We start from the raw sequence: 16,994 nt of genomic DNA, 5'->3' as shown, positions 1-16,994 counted from the left end.
GTAATCTCTCTCCTAACATGGCTGTTTTCTGATGACGTGGACCTTCTCTTCACCGGCTTGCAGGTGATTACTATACTTGTAGCCGAGGCATGGATGTTGGGTGGTGCGCTCTCGCCGGCTCCAGCCGAGCCATGGAAGAGATCGCGCTATCGTACTCACGCCAAGAAGCAGCGTCGTACAACGCCCGGCTTCCAGAGAAGTTCATATATTTTTTTAACTTCGAGTGCCTCTCGCTCTTCTCCTTTCTCACGCTATGTACACTCGAGTCCCGAAGATACCGATGCGAGTTCGAAAATGATACGGAGGCCACAACAGATGAAAAATTAAGGGGAGTTGATGGATGAAAATTAATAGGGCAGAATACGTGAAGGATTGCTTACGCACTTTAATATTAGGTAAAGATTTGGTTCCTTCCAAAAATATTAACAAATATTTACTGGTCAGAGGTAAAGAAAAAGCTGGAGACTTGCTAGAGCTCACATGCTTGATTTTTAAATTTCTCTCAATCACTTTTTCTGGGTGTTCTCCCACAGCTCTGGCAATGGCGCCGGCGAGCCTTAGGGTTTGGGTTCCTGGGTCTGGGGTTGAGGGGTAGGGTTAGCTATGGTCTGCGGGCCTAAAAGAGGCTTCGAGGCAGCTTGCCGGCCGACGGTGGTGGCGGTTGAGATGGTGGGAGAGCGGAAGCGGCGTGGGTACCGCCGGAGCTAGGCGGTGGAGGACCCTGGCTGGGTGGTGGAGGCGGCTGGGGCGAGCGCCAGCAATAGGTTAGCGCGGGAGCAGTCAGCACGATGGTGGTGGATGTGGCGGCGGGGCCGCCAGAGACGGGCAGGGTAGCGCCGGAGGTGGGGGCGAGCAGCCATCGGCGGAGGAGGAGGAGGGGGAGGAGGAGGAGAGCATTGGGGGTGGGGGGTCGACGATGGGCCCTGCCGGCGCTGGGACGCCTGGCGCCGACGAGGTGGAGGGTGGGCTAGCGGTGGGCGAGAGGAAGACGAAGAAGGAAGAGGGCGTGGGGAGAGGATAAGAAGGATGAAAGTGATTGTCAATCGATTGAGATATAGGGGGTGTTTGGGAGCACTCCACTCCACAAAAAATTGCTCCACTCCACCAACTCCAAAAATTTCGCAGCCAAACGCGTCTAGCTCCAGCAACTCTGGCTCCAGGAAAAAGGTGGAGCAGGGGGGTAGATCCACGTTTTTTGTGGAGTACCTCAAGAGGTGCTCCAAAAACCCCCTATACAGACCTCCTCGTGGAGTTGGTGGGTATTTACCCACCATTGTCACTCGTTACACAGTACCGGTTCGCGAAACATAAAACTCCCGTCGCCCGTTCCACCCGCGCGTCGGCCGCCGCCCGCCGCGCCGCCCACCCGACACGCCGCCCGCCGCCCGCCACGCCTCCTGCCTGACGCGCCTCCTGCCCGACGCGCAGTACGTAGAAGAGAAGAGGAGAGAGATGAAGAAGAGAGGAGAAAATAGAAGAGTATGACATGTGGGTCCGTTAACAAAGGGTAAAATAGACCATTCACCGCAAGTGCTCACATTTTGGAGCTGAAGTATTGCCATCAGCCAAACACATGCAGGAGCTCCATATTTTTTTGAGTTGGTGGAGTGGAGCTAGGAAAGTGTGGAGCTGGTGGAGTGGAGCTGGTTTTTCTGGAGTGGAGGCCATAGAAAGACTTAAAAAGGAGCCGCACCCGTGTTAGCAGGAGCTAGCCAAACGAATCTAAAAGTAAGCCCAAAGCCCAAAGGTGAATAGCTACAGTCCAATTCGGTCTCCGGTAGCCCACCAACGCGGCAACGCCAACGCCTCACCCCGACCCCACGCGGCCACGTCTAGTCGCGCCGTCAGTACCGAATCGATCGAGCCCAAGTTCGGCGGCGGATTTCTCCCTAACCGCCGATGGGCGATGGCGGCGGCTGCCGACCCCCGCCTCGTGCGCAATACTTGCATCCTAGCCCGCGTGGACCACGGCAAGACCTCCCTCGCGGACCACCTGGTGGCCTCCGGCGGCGATGGGCTCCTCCATCCGAAGCTGGCCGGCAGCGCCATGTTCATGGACCACCTGCCGGAGGAGCAGCGGCGCGCCATCACCATGAAGTCCTCCTCGGTCGCGCTCCGGCACGCGCACCCCACGGGCGTCCACCGTGTGCACCTGATCGACTCCCCGGGCCACGCCGACTTCTGCTCCGAGGTCTCCGCCGCGGCGCGCCTCTCGGACTCGGCGCTCATCGTCGTCGACGCCGCCAAGTGCGTCCGCGTCCAGACCCACGCCGCGCTGCGCCAGGCGTTCGTCGAGTGCCTGCGCCCCTGCCTCGTCCTCAACAAGCTCGACCGCCTCATCACCGACCTCCTCCTCTCGCCCGAGGAAGCCTACGCGCGCCTCGGCCGCACCCTCGCCGAGGTCAACGCCATCTACTCCGCGCTGCGCTCCGGGTCCTACTTCTCCTCCCTCCTCCAGGACGACGACGGCCGCCTCGCGGGCGGCGGCGGCGGCGACGAGGACGAGGACGACGGCACACCTTCCATCCCCACAAGGGAAACGTCGTCTTCGCCTGCGCACGCGACGGCTGGGGCTTCCGCATCCACCGCTTGGCCGACCTGTACGCCCAGAAAACCGGCGCTAGCAAGGCCAGGCTTCTCAGGGGTTTCTGGGGCCCCTACTACATCGACAAGGAGAAGAAGGCGGTTCTGCCTCTGACGGCAGCGCGGACCAGCAGCCGGCGTTCGTGCAGAACGTGCTCAAGCCACTGTGGAAGCTGTACCAGAGGGGCCTGATGCCGAACAGCTCAGAGTGGATGCACAACAACGTCGTGTCCGTCTTCAATCAGGTGTCACCGCCGGAGCTGCACAGCAAGGAACCCAAGGTCTCGCTGCACGCCGTGCTGCGGGCGTGGCTGCCGCTCGCGGAGTCGGTCATGGAGATGCTCGTCGAGTGCACGCCCGACCCCGTCGCCGCCCAGGCGTTCAGAGTGCCAAGGCTTATGCCTGAGAGGAGGGTTGCTGCCAGCGGTTGCGCCAGCATTGTCACCGAGGCGGAGCAGGTGAGGAGCTGTGTGGCGGCCTGCAGCACAAGCAAAAGCGCGCCCGTGGTGGTGTTCGTGTCCAAGATGTTTGCAGTTCCATACTCGATGCTGCCGTCCAAGGGGCTTAATGGGGAGCACTTGAACCACAACCATGGGCACAGCGAGTTGGAGCCGGATGAGGAGTGCTTCCTGGCGTTCGCGAGGGTCTTCAGCGGGGTGCTCCGTGCAGGGCAGAAGGTGTTCGTCCTGTCGCCGCTGTATGATCCTGTAAAAGGGGATGACGCGTCGGGCAAGCATGTGCAGGAGGTGGAGTTGCACTGCCTGTACGAGATGCTTGGGCAGGACCTGCTGCCGGTTGACAGTGTGGCTGCCGGCAATGTTGTTGCGATTCAGGGCCTTGGCCAGCACGTACTGAAGAGTGCAACGCTGTCGTCGACCAAGAATTGCTGGCCATTCTCGAGCATGACGTCCCAGTTGTCGCCGATGCTCAAGGTCGCAGTTGAGCCCTCCAATCCTGCTGATCTGGGAGACTTTCTGAAAAGACTGAAGCTTCTTAACCAGGCAGACCCGTTGGTTGTGTACACTGTCTCGCAGAGGGGCGAGCATGTCCTTGCTGCAGCTGGCGAGGTGCATTTGGAGCGCTGCATCAAAGATTTGCAGGAGAGGTTCGCCAACGTCCAGCTGGAGGTCTCAAAGCTATTGGTATGATTCAAGGAGACCATCCAAGGAGAGTGTGTTAGCTTAATGGGAAGCATGAAGGCTCAACAGGGGTTTGTTGAGAGAACCACTCCGAATGGGAGATTCACTGTGAGAGTTCAAGTCATCAATCTTCCCAATGCACTGACCAAGGTCCTTGCGGAAAATGAAGAATTGCTTGGTCAAATCATTGAGGGGGAAAGTTCACAATTTGCTCAGTAGGATGGTAGTAATTCAACAGCAACGCTTAGGCAGCGTGTGATCAATGCCATTGACAGTGAAGTGGAAGCGATCTCTGAGCAAGTGGAAAAGGAGAAACTTGAGAGGTGTAGGAAAACATTGCTGGGATACCTTCAAAGAATCATGGCCCTAGGTCCTTCACATGTTGGGCCAAACTTCCTTCTCTTGCCTGACTTGAAATCAACTAGTGGTGTCACAGCAAGCCAAAATGGAAGGGGAGGTATTCTTGTGAGTAGTAGGTGTCATGTCTCAGAGAGGTTGGGGTTTGTGAGTGCATCTGATGCAGAAACCAAAAATGCCATGTAAACAGTGAAACACAGGCATCAACGTATTCTCTTGATTTTGAGGCACTAAGGAACAGCATTGTCTCAGGTTTTCAGTTTGCCACAAATGCAGGTCCCATATGTGATGAACCTATAAGGGGTGTGGCGTTCGTTGTTGAGTCCTACATTTCTGTCAACAACCCTGATGCTGTAACTCCGATGAAATCTTCACTGCAAGTAATTACTGTAGTGAAGGAAGCATGCCGAGAAGCTGTTCTTCAGAGCAAGCCAAGGCTTGTGGAACCAATCTACTTTTGTGAATTGACCACACCGATGGAGCAGTTACATGCCGCATTTGCTGTTCTGCGTGATTGTCGAGCCAAGGTGCTTGTACATCTTTGTTCACAGTGCATGCTCACTTGCCAGTTGCCGAGAGCTCTGAGTTCGCTGAGAAACTTAGGAAGCGAACGCCAGGTGCAGCTAGTGCGATTCTAGCTTTTAGCCACTGGGAATCCATCTCTCAGGACCCTTTCTTTACCCCGAAAACGCAGGAAGAGACTGAAGAATTTGGTGATCGCTCAAGCATTGGGCCAAACTTGGCTAAGAAGCTCATGAATTCTGTGAGGCGAAGAAAGGGCCTACATGTTGAAGAGAAAGTTGTGGAGCATGGCACGAAACAGTGAACTCTTGCGAGGAAAGTGTAATTTTGTTAACATAATGTAGGAAATTATACCTTTGGCTCCAGATTTTGCCCTATACACTGAAAATATAATAATCAAATGTGCAAAGTATGGAGTTTGTACAGTTTTGATATGCTTGGCAGTTCTAGTGGAGCAACATTACTCTCCTCATTTCAAATTGTAGGTCGTTTTGATTTTTCTAGGTTCATAGATTTTGCTATTTATTTAGATATACGCTATGTTTAGATACATAGAAAAACTAAATGCCAAAATGACCTACAATTTGAAACGTAGGGAGTACTTTTTAGTATCATGCCCTTGATTCTAATGAAGATGAAAACGACCTGATATCTTTCTGAAGGATAATAAGTATCTTGTCCCAGATGTGGATGATAACTCTTCATCTGATATTTCATAAATATTTCAAATTTTAATATATGGGAATTGCAGATCAAGTTGTCAACAAAACGGAGCTTACTGGACACTTTGGATAAAACAACCTGAAAACCATTCGTCAGCCTTGCTTCCTTCACAAAATCTGAACAATTCAGTTAAGTTTCATCTGTTGTTTAGTAATACATTTGTTCATTGATGAGGCAAAATCTCATTATGCTAAGTATCACATGCTATTACTCTTTGATAAATTCAGTCATTCAGCCAGGTTAGGTGACTATAATCTCAAGATTATTTCTGACATTTTTTAGACACAATTTCTTTTATAGTGTTGCTTGATCTGTTGACTGTTCGCATAAGTTCCCAGCAAGAAAGATAGCTAAATAACATGTGAGCAAACGATTTCTGGTGTCTAAATTTTATTTCTCCACGCCAGCAGTGCTTTGCAGCACCTGTGCTTATCCCCATTAGCTATTAGGAGTGTAAGTTAGTCAAGAGCTTGAAAAGTTTAGTGCTTTATATAGTGTCCTGTGGGCTGGGGCACTGAACGGTGGCAGGTCTGCATGACTTGCATTCTAACATTAACGGAGTAGAAAAGAAAGAAGTTCTCATCTTATCATATGAGTATATTACTCTCCAAAGATGCGGCCACAGTCCAATGCAAAAAGGCCAGCTTCAGTAACTTTCACTCGCTTCTGTAGTTCTATGTCTGCTGCATTGTCCAGTGAAACTGAGCTCACTGCTTTTTTGTGCGGTTGATTGTGGGCCAAAAAAAGGGAAACAAGGAATCGAGATATGATTTACAATTACAAATATTAAATTCTAGTGCTAAATATGATTTACAGATCAGAAGACATAAAGCAAGAGTAATAACTCTTTCCTGTGCTTTCCTTGACTTGAAATTTGCGGCATCTGCCACTATGGTGTGGACTTGTGAAGCATAAAAAATAGAATAAGGTAACATATGTGGATGCTCCATGTTTGAGTTCTCTTTGTGAGTGGTGGCCTCACTATTCAGTTAAATTTACAGAATTTCTACTGAAAGTACAATGATATTTGGTCCTGTAATATGCGAGGAAAAAATACCAAAGCATTTGAATTTACTACACACTTGTTATCTCGATCCCTTCCAATCCATTCTTTTTGCAGTATTTCTACGGAAAACCTCCAAAAGGCATCCCAGTCAGATAATATGAGTTATATGTGGTTCATTTGATTGGGAAGGGAGTTGAGATGGAATGGTTTCATCCTTAAGTTTAGAGATGGAATGGTTCCATCCTTATATTTGGTTAGATAACTGAATGATATTATTTCTTTATTTGGTTAGAGGGATGGAGATGAAAGGTTTCACATGTTGTGTTAACCGTAGATCTAGCTTGTCAGTCAAACAAGCTTATATCTTATGTTCTATATAAGCCTCGCCCCGTAGCCCCCTTTGATTTCCTTCCCTTCCGCGCCCGGTGGCTCGACCCCAGGGCCGGCTCTGACCCCATGCAACCTAGGCGACGGCCGGGGCCCAAGCAAGAGAGGAGCCCAATAGGCCAACATCAATACTTAACATGCAATGCAAAGACCTTGCACTGGTGGAAAACTAAGCTTTAGTCCCGGTTGGAGAGACGCATAAGTCTCGAAAATCCAACCGGGACTAATTATTCAGGACTAAAGGTTCCTATCTCTAGTCCTGGATTATTCACCCGGGACTAAAGATCTCCTTCAGTCCCGGTTGGTATTACCAAACGGGACTAAAAATGTTCCAATAAAATAAACAAAATAGGCTACCCCCGTCCTACCTGCTCGCCCTGACGCCCCTTGCAGCTCCGTCTCGACTTTCTCTACCACCTCCTTGAGCTCCAACTCCACCACATAGACAATCAAATCAAGAGCAACAAACATGCTCATCTCATAATGACCATCACACAAGTAAGAATACACAATCAATCAATTCGCACAAGATCTTATTCACAACACATGAGTTCAATTTGATTCACAACACGCGGTGGATAGCAAAAATCACAAATGAATCATTCACAAACAAATAATCATTCACTGCTCACCAATCTCACCTGCCTGTAGCTAACCTGGCTGCTCCGCGCCGCGCCGGGCCGTCGCATGGTGATGGCTCGCCCGCCCGCGTCACACCACACCGGTTGGCCGCGTGTGGCAGCGGCTCGCTCGCCCACGCCACGCCTTGCTGGGCCGCGGCGGGGAGGAAGGGGGAGCAGAGGGAGGAGGAGGTCGGGGAGGAGCTAGAGGGAGGAGGAGGCCTGGGAGGAGCTAGAGGAGGAGGAGGAGGGAGAGGAGCAGAGGGAGGAGGAGGGATCGAGGAGCAGAATGACATAAGGATAAGGGAGAGAGATAGAGTCGGAGAGAATTAAAGGTCGCCGGTGGATTTAGTCCCGGTTGGTGGCTCCAACCGGGACTAAAAGGTAGTCCCGGTTGGAGCCACCAACTGGGACTAAAAGTTCCACTTTTATCATGGTTGGAACCACCAATCGGGACTAAAAGGGCTCTGAGGGACTATGAAATTTAGACTCGAGACTAATACCTCTTTAGTCCTGGGTCTGATTCATTCCGAGATTTTTGTCCAACGATCGAAAGTTATTTCTCTATCAGTGCTGTGCACAGCAGGTCTCCAGGCTCCAGATAAGAGATGATCAGACTCCCGAGTCCTCCATGCGTGCGCAGCCGCCGTAGGCTGCCTCGACAAAACTAATCATCGTCTCGTCTATTCCTATTCGTTGCTGCCGTCACAATTGAGGAGGTGAGGAGGCCGCCTGGCACCTGCAAGGCCCTGCCCTGCGCTGCTCCGAGCTCCAGCATCACCGCATCAGTGATCGACTCACCGGCAACGAACGATGTCGTCCTGGGCCAGCTTGCTATTCATCACACGTGAGTTATCAACTTATTCTTCAATTTTAAACTTTGAGATTCAGTAACAATTATTTACTTTCACCTATAATTTAGATCTTAGATGTTACCCAAGAAGCAATTGTCAGGTGCTCATAAAAGGAAAAAAAGAAAACACGATGATCAGTTGGTTGAATCGCAAAGGGATGCTTTACACAAGTTCTTTGTAGCTTCAAGTAATGTTGATGTCAATGAAGCTCAAGAGCAGGAAACTGATCACGGGCAGCCACATGATCATGATTTAAATGCAGATGTTGAGGTCTCTGAAAATTCTATAGGGGAAGAAGATTTAATTGTAAAAATTGATGTCCCTGAGTACGAGGGGGGGGGGGTGATTTGCATCCCTCATTTGATCATGAAAATTTAAATGGTGATGAACAAGAAGGTTCTGATATATCTATCTATGATCTAAGAACATGAGATAATCTTGATAATAGCAAAAGGGATATTTTAACTGAAAAGGGGCCTATGAGAGAATTGAATTTGGAGTTCCCAAAGGATGCCATTGGCAGATATTTTTCATATGCTTACTACTCCATAAATTTATCTAATGGTGAGTCTGTTGATAGAAAGTGGTTGGTTTACTCTAAACATGTGGACAAAGTTTATTGTTTTTGTTGCAAGTTGTTCAAGTCAAATAAAAGCAAGTCTATGTTAGCATCTAATGGAGTGAGGGACCGACAGCGTCTTAGTAGGAGACTCAAAGAACATGAGCATTTGATGCAGTGAGGGACTGGCAGCATCTTAGTAGGAGACTCAAAGAACATGAGAGCAGTGTTGAGCATTTGACAAACATGAATACATGGAATGAACTTAGAGTGAGGTTAAGAAAAAATAAACAATTGATGATGATATGTAACGAGAAATCACAAAGGAAAAAGAGCGTTGGAGATAAATTTTGATCAGAATAGTTTCTACTGTGAAGTTTCTTGCTAAACATAATTTGGCCTTTCGAGGATCAAATGAGAAGGTTTATCAAGATAATAATGGTAATTTTCTAGGCACGGTCGAAATGATTGCTGAGTTTGATCCTGTGATGCAAGAACACATTAGGTGCATTTAAAGTAATGACATTCATCATCATTATATTGGCCACAGTATTCAGAATGAGTTAATTTCTATTCTTACTGATACCGTGAAGGAGTATATCTTAAAGATCGTCGAGGATGCTAAGTATTTATCTATTATCCTACATTGTACCCCAGATGCGAGCCATGAAGAACAGATGACCTTAATTGTGCGTTGTGTCAATATGGCAAGTCACATTCCGAGAGTGGAAGAGTTTTTTCTAGGGCTCTTAAAGGTTGATGACACATCAGGATTGGACCTTTTTAATGTATTGATAGATACATTGGCTAATCTAGATTTGAATGTCGCTGATGTTAGAGGTCAAGGTTATGATAATGGTTCCAATATGAAGGGACACAACAAAGGTGTCCAAAATTGTTTGCTTCAAATCAACCCCAAAGTATTATACATGCCATGTGCATGTCATAGTCTGAATCTTACTCTTTGTGATATGGCAAAATCTTGCAGGCAAGTTATTTATTCTTCGGTATTATACAACGGATATATGCATTGTTTGCACGTTCTACTAAAAGGTGGAAGATTTTGCTTGACCATGTTCCAAAACTGACTCTTAAACCTGTATCTAATACTCGTTGGGAGAGTCGAATAAAGAGTGTGCAACCTATCCGGTATCAAACTCCGCAAATAAGATCAGCCTTGCAGAAAGTGGAGGAGATTTGTACTGATGATGCAACAACAGTAAGTGATGCTCAATCTTTGGTTAGCACACTTGAGAATTTTGAATTTCTAGTTGGTATGGTTATTTGGCATGATATTTTATTTTATACAAACATGGTGAGCACAAAGTTACAATATAAGATTGTGTGCATGGATGCAACTCTGAAACAAATTGAAGGGGCCATCTCATATTTTCAAAAGTAGAGAAACGAAGGTTTTGACTCTAGTATTGAAGTTGCAAAAGCCATTTGCATCTGATATGGATATACAGCCAAAATTTCCTACAAAACATCAAGGTAAAAGGTAGAAGCATTTTGATGAAATAAATAATGATGAAGAAGAAATACAATTGACAGCCAGGGAATCCTTCAGAGTTAATTATTTTGTTGTCATCGATGCTGCTGCAATTGCTTCATTGACTAGCGGATTTGAGCAGCTGAAGACATTTGAAAAGGTGTTTGGTTTCCTATTCAACTCAGAAAATCTGAAGTCCTTGGATGATAATGATCTACGGGAGCATTGCACTACTTTTGCAGAAGTTTTTTCTCATGATAACTCATCTGATGTTGATCTAGATGATCTTTTTTTCTCTGAATTAAAAGTATTGCAAGTAACTTTGCATGACGGTTTAATATCAGCGACTGAGATTCTTCAGTTTGTTACAATTGTAGATTGATATCAAAATGTCTCTGTTGCATATCGGATCCTCTTAACTGTACCTGTGACAGTGGCCTCAGCTGAAATAAGTTTCTCAAAATTGAAACTACTGGAAAACTATTTGAGGTCAACTATACTACAACAAAGATTGAACGGCTTGGCTATGTGCAGCATTGAGAAGAATATCTTAGACACATTAATCTTGATATTGTTCTTAATGATTTTACATCAAGAAATGCCATAAGAAGTTTTTTTAAGGACCGAAGCTTTATTGAGTCATGGAGCTTAGTTATTATTTGAGGTAATCATACTAGTTTTATTTTACCCCTCTTTTAGATTGTACTATGGATATTGACTTCAAGAATTAAATATATATTGTTAGTACTAGTATCTCCTTTATAACGTTACAAATGAAAAAAAACAATTAGCCTAGAGGGCACTCAAAATTGTAGAGCCAGCCCTGCTCAGCCCACCATCCTATCCGGCTAGTCGAGCTGCTGCCGCTCCTTACAGGTGAGCTGCCACCACTACTTGGCCATGTGAGCCCCGCCACCGCTACCTAACCGCCATCAATCCCGCCATACTCAAGCGTCGCCTCACTAGAGCCGCTTTTCCCCCAACACGCTTGAACCTTGTCTCACCGGAGTCGCGTAGCTACTGCCGTGTGAGGCACAAGGCAACTAGAGGATGGTAGCGGGTTGATTGGAGAGTGGTGGTGCTTAGGAGCGGGGCAAGCGGAGGCTGGTTCTGCTTAGGAGTAGGGTGAGCAGAGGGTAGCAACACAAGGAAGTGTGTAGAGGGACGGAATAAGAAGAGATGGTATGAGCTTGGAAGAACTCAATCCATCTTTGAGACAGTCCATTCCAAATTAAAGGAAAAAAAAGGATATTTTCAGTTAAGTCTATTTCAGTTACCCTCCAACCAAACATTTACGAGACTGGGATGGCAGCACGTACTCCCAACCAAATGCAGCTGCCTGGAATAAATAAACCATCAAAACCCGAACCAAAAAATTAGCCGATTTTTGTTATTTTCGTGCTTGCTTGGTATTTCGGCGCGCAGCCCACATGTGACTCCAACGCAAGGCCCATTCCATTCCGCCGCCAACTCAACAACAAGGCCGTTCACGTCCTCCTTTTCCTTCCTCCTTTTGCACTTGCACCTCCCTCGTCCTTTCCTAGCGCGCCGACTGGCGAGCGGCGCCGCCACCGTCCCCTTCGCCGGCGACAACCATCCGCCAGGTACTCCCGCAGTCCCGCCCCTTCCTTCCCTTCCCTTCCCTTCATGCTGCGCGGAACTGAGTACTCCCGAACCCTAAACCCTCCCCAAACCCTAATGTAAGTTATCTGTATTCGGATCTGACCAAATTGCAGGTTCATACATGTATATTACCACCTAACTTCGATTTCTTGATTCTGACAAAAAAGGAAACTTCGATTTCTTTTCCGAAAATTATCAATGTGTATACCCATGTGTTTCAGCCCCTGCCTGTGTTGCTTGTCACATGTTTTCTGTGTTAATTGGCTGCTGGTTTTCCGAATGAACAGAAGCAAGGAAGGGATGCTGGATTGGCTTCTAGTTGCTTAGCAGCGAAGCAAAAGAGGAAGGACATCGGAGATACAAGGGCTTGTTCTCGCCATGTCCCGGTCACCGCACCTCCCGCCGCGCTGCCCACCCCTGGGTCCTCAGATCACTCGAAGGGATGACAGCTTGTTCACCCAGAGCTGCAGGTTTCCATCTGGGGATCCATTCTATGGTGAGCCGCCGTGCTGGCTCGATGATCTCCTTGCAGATTCTGGGAAGGTTCCCAACCTTCCTCCTCTCAGAAGGGCTTGTAGCGATTCCGATGCTATCTTGGACGCCCTGTCGGTGTTCCAGAGCCCGATTCATCCGATTGAGGAAGGGGATCTAAGCCCAGGTGGTGAAGCCAAGGACCTGTTGGATGCTGTCGAAGGTGGGGAAAGCAGTTCTCTGGTTGAGGCCAGCTGTGTTTATGGGCCGAATTCGCCAAGACAGAAGAGTAGTCTGACAACTTCAGAGAGTTCCATGGTAAATGCTGTGCTTGAGAACGTCCCCAGCAACCCCTTGCAGTACCTGACCATCGACGCCTCCAGTGGCGTGAATGGTAATGTGGCCAATGGAACTGCTGATGCCACTGATGCTTTTGGTCATCCTGATCAAGACAAGTCATTTAAAAGGTACACTAATGTTTGTGAGTGCAATATCTACTGTACGTTCTTCAGATGTTTTCTGATTCAGAAAGTAGGAGCTTGTGGCAATCAATAGAATTATCACTTCTTCTAAAATATAGTTCATAGTGAAAATGCAGGAAATATAGAAATTTTATCAAGGAAGTGCAATTGTGAACTTTGGCTCTTGCCAACAGAAAAGAAGTATGATACTCTACTTTGTAGAAGCAAAAATTAACTGCTGATACTTCCAGTTGTGTGACACTGGTAATTTTGAGTTCTATAACCAGCAGTAGCAATTTCAGGTAGAATTGACTGTCATGACCTTGGCAGCATAAGTAGTTCAAATCGTGAATGTGTGGTGTGTTGAAAAATTAGTACTAAATTCTCATTGCTTGACTATTGTAAAAATTGCCTGTTAGTTTTGTAAATACTTGACACTCCCCAGAATCTCCAACAGTCAAAGTCTGCTGCTGTCATGTGTCAATCAGAATTCTTCTTTTTCCAAGATGTGCAAATTATACATATAAATGGAGCCTGAATGTATACCAGAAAGTTATTTTGCTGATTTTATACTAGCTTTAATTATTAGAGGCACTAAATGTGCCAACTAAAGTAGCGATAGCTTTCAGTTCTAAGTATACGAAATTTGTTTAGAGAACCTTTCTTTGTAAATAGTTGTCTTATGTTTCCATTTGGCACACATTGGAGCAATTCTAAACAGTGCTGCAAAGAACGTGGAATGTGTGGCTTTTAATGGATATATGTTTTTATGCTAAATCATATTTTTTTATAGTGCTGGGTATGTTTTTGTGCTAAGTCAATTTTGTTTTCAAACAATGATGAGTCGGGCTGATGTTTCAAGCTAGGACTATCTTGATGTTGATTGCTTTACTCGCAGAAATCCATGCCTAAGGTTCCAATTTAGAAGTTTGATGTTACCAGGTCAATATTTATTTACATTCATACCACATGTGTGCTTGTATCTGGAATGTTTTGAATTCTTTGCATGGGCAATAGTTTATGTTTCGGACCTAAAATTTTTTGTTTGATGGATGTTGAGCTTTTCTAGTTAAATATACTACAGTGCAAAAGAAAATGTAATGTCCATTGATATTCAATTGATGTCTACTCAGAAAATCAACATTTGTGCAGGCGTCCGGGGCAGAGATCTAGGGTCCGGAAACTTCAGTACATTGCTGAACTTGAGAGAACTGTTGACTCACTTCAGGTAATTCTGTTGATCTTCTATTTTATTTTGATGTCAAGGGCTTAAGTAGTACTTATTGTTTGACAATAATGTCGTTTTATTCTTTTCAGAACATGGGAGCTGATTTAGCTGTCAGAGTGGCATCACTTTTCCAGCTTCATAATGCTCTATCAATGGAAAATGAGCAACTGAGGATACAGATTTCTAATCTTCAGCATGCAAAACTAATTAAAGATGGTATGTCCAAGAAACATCATGCTCTTTTTTGAATTGTTAGAACTAGTGTAATGTAATTTAGGGTTCCATCCTTTTTAGTAGCATATGGTTCATGAAAGATTTGTAGTTATGCAACAAGAAACTATCATAAATGACCATAGACAGAAATATCATGCGCCCTATATTTATAGGTCATATGTGAAACAGTACCTTTGCTGAACCAGATGATTACTAAATATATGGAGTTCAAAGGTTTTTATCTTGATTATTTGGTGCCTACTAAGCTGCATGCTTCTGCTGTATGGTTCAAGTTGTGCTCAAATGTTAAATGCAATTCAAATGATGTTAGATAGAAGAATAATTAGCTATCTGCACAGGCTCCTTGTTTATTGCAGAAAAGCCTGAATTTCCACATAAAAGTCGCATTGCCTTTTGGTCACTGCCTAACATTGGCCATTCTTTTAATTGTGTTTGTGATTCATTACCTCCATACAATGGTAGGGACAGTGACATTTCAATAATCATGAAAGCCTTCTGTCCTTGTTCAATCAAATCATATAGTGGGTGTCAAATATGCTGCATCCCTAATAGATAGGTGTTGTATCCACACCTGTGTTAACACAAAAGAAAATCCAAAAAATATTGTGAATATAATCCACGGATGATTGGAAACCCCATCTGGGTTTTAAGTTCAAGCTCAATAGCTCGCTGTTGATAATAGTTTCTGTTCCTTTTTTTTTAACATTACAGCTTGATCTATAGTGTGCCAGGAATGTTTGTTTTCGTATGGATAATTTTGAAATGTAATTTTGTTTTGGGTGCAGAATAATCTAATTACAGCATATGCAAGTTGTTTCTATGTTTTTTTTTGTAATCCATCCCCTGACAAAAAAATTGTTTGCATTATTGCAACTATTTGGTATTCTTTCCTAATGTTAATGAGTATGAAATGTCAGATTATGTGTCTAGAGTATTATGGCTCCAGAACATGGTTCAGACTCACCTAAATGAATGCTTTTGAAATGAAATCTGCAGGTCAGACGCAGGCCCTAAAGAATGAAGCTGAGAGGTTGAAGCAGATGTCTGCCCGTCACCGCAGGAGCAGAAGCGTCACTTCCTGTTATAACATGAGCCCTTATGGAGATGCACCAGCAGTCAATTGGCAGATGCCTGACATGGCGAAGCTCAGCCTGAACGACAGCTCAGTCTCCCCAAGAGGTGGCGGCTATGGTCTGTGACAGCAGCCGGCCCGATACCTCTTAGAAGAAAAATCGAGGCATAACTTTTCGCTAACCTTACCAGAGCATAGATTTGAGTTGAGGTCCTATCGTTGACTAGGAGAGTAGGGTGCATCTGTCGTCGTTGTGGGGAATTACAGAGGTTATCAGCTTAGTTTTACCTGGTAGAGTGCTGCAGTTTGACTCCCAGAATTGAGAACTGACGAAGTGAAGCAAGCTTGGTTGGCTTGCCGTTTAGCAGTTGCTATCTGCTCGTTTGATGCTCTTGCGTGTGCTAGTGAAGTTGCAGCGCTCTGACGATCTCCCGAGGCCTGAGCCATGCGTTGAGCTATGGTCGCTCTTTGTTGCTGGTTTCGTCTGGTTGCTATTTCTTCGCCATTCGTAGGTTTTAACGTGTGCTCATGTCATTTCAACTTCTGATGGCGTCTGATGATCTTCTGATGTTCCTAATTTCTCTGTGTTTTTTTTGTTTTTTTAAACGTCTCTGGTTGTGTTGCGCTGACATGGAGATATCTTTTCTTCAGCTGAGGCAATGAATTTTTTAATTTTAGCTGGTATAAAGCCCAACTGAGATCCAAGCCCAGTTTAGTCATGGTGGCCCCTCCTCTCGAAAGGGAGGAAAAGAGTGAAAGGGGCAAAGGGCTACCCTACTCTTTGATTAATGATTATATGGCCAGAAATCAAAGACGGCAAGAGAGAAGACTCGAGGTTAAATAATAATTATCCACGCTTTCCGGTGGCTACCAACTGCATATACAGGACTATGAACTATGCTTTTGCTCTTGCTCCTGGACCAAACGAGGGCCTATAGAATTTAAGATACAGCGGTAGGTATGTGCATGTCCAAGAATTGGTTGGATGATGCCTGCTTTATATAAGCCTATTGAGGTCATGCTGAGTCTGATCCGGATTAATCCTAATGACCTGGTCTACTGATTGCCTCTCCCTAATTGACAAAGAAATTTATTACTCCCTCCGTTCCAAATTATAAGTCGTTTTTGGTTTTTTGAGATTCATAGATCTTGCTATGCACCTTAAAATATATATCATGTCTACGTACATACTAAAAGTTATGGATACTAAAAAATTAAAATGACCTGTAATTTGAGATGGAGTGAGTATAAAGCACCTAAAATTAGATAAGATATATGATCCCACCAAACAATTTCCGAGAACAGCCCCCCCTTTTTTTTTTGCAAAATATGCATCAGAACATCTTATAGATGATTTATACTAATGAAAACAATGCTCTTACCATACGACCTTTTGCCCGGGATCCGAAAACCTTCGGGGTTCAGAGATCTGGTTCAGGTTCAGGGCATGCACGCAACGCGCGGGGTCGGTGGGGAAGATAAGGTGCCAAGCAACCAATGCAAGGGCAGGCAGCACCACACAAAGCACAACACACTTTGGGGTCTGAAAATATATGGGAGCATGGTCGAGTGCAGTATGCTACGCTGGGGAAGGTTAGGTTGTTTTTTTCATCATAGAGATGGAACGGGGGCCGTCCGTCTGCTCCCTCGGCGTTTTGCCTGG

General features: G+C 45.8%; 1 protein-coding gene and 1 pseudogene across 1 annotated transcript; both read left to right on the top strand.

Moving 5' to 3' along the window:
• Window positions 1-1,906: 1,906 nt before the first annotated feature.
• On the top strand, window positions 1,907-5,055 carry LOC117855217 (uncharacterized; annotated as a pseudogene).
• A 6,630-nt stretch (window positions 5,056-11,685) lies between these two features.
• Window positions 11,686-15,698, top strand: LOC117839176 (uncharacterized). The gene is made up of 5 exons (XM_034719454.2): window positions 11,686-11,846; window positions 12,153-12,803; window positions 13,950-14,025; window positions 14,115-14,241; window positions 15,256-15,698. The coding sequence occupies exons 2-5, from the start codon at window positions 12,244-12,246 to the stop codon at window positions 15,456-15,458; spliced, it is 966 nt and encodes a 321-aa protein (XP_034575345.1). The 5' UTR covers window positions 11,686-11,846; window positions 12,153-12,243; the 3' UTR covers window positions 15,459-15,698.
• The last annotated feature ends 1,296 nt before the right edge of the window (window positions 15,699-16,994 follow it).

Source organism: Setaria viridis, chromosome 1, assembly GCF_005286985.2.
Source record: "Setaria viridis chromosome 1, Setaria_viridis_v4.0, whole genome shotgun sequence".
Classification (NCBI taxonomy): Eukaryota; Viridiplantae; Streptophyta; class Magnoliopsida; order Poales; family Poaceae; genus Setaria; species Setaria viridis.
This window is presented reverse-complemented; position numbering and strand designations above follow the sequence as displayed.

Coding starts and splice junctions, on each gene's coding strand:
- LOC117839176 (XM_034719454.2), top strand. CDS start 12,244: ATGTCCCGGTCACCGCACCTCCCGCCGCGCTGCCCACCCCTGGGTCCT. Junction 12,804..13,949: donor CAAGACAAGTCATTTAAAAG/GTACACTAATGT, acceptor ACATTTGTGCAG/GCGTCCGGGGCAGAGATCTA. Junction 14,242..15,255: donor TGCAAAACTAATTAAAGATG/GTATGTCCAAGA, acceptor TGAAATCTGCAG/GTCAGACGCAGGCCCTAAAG.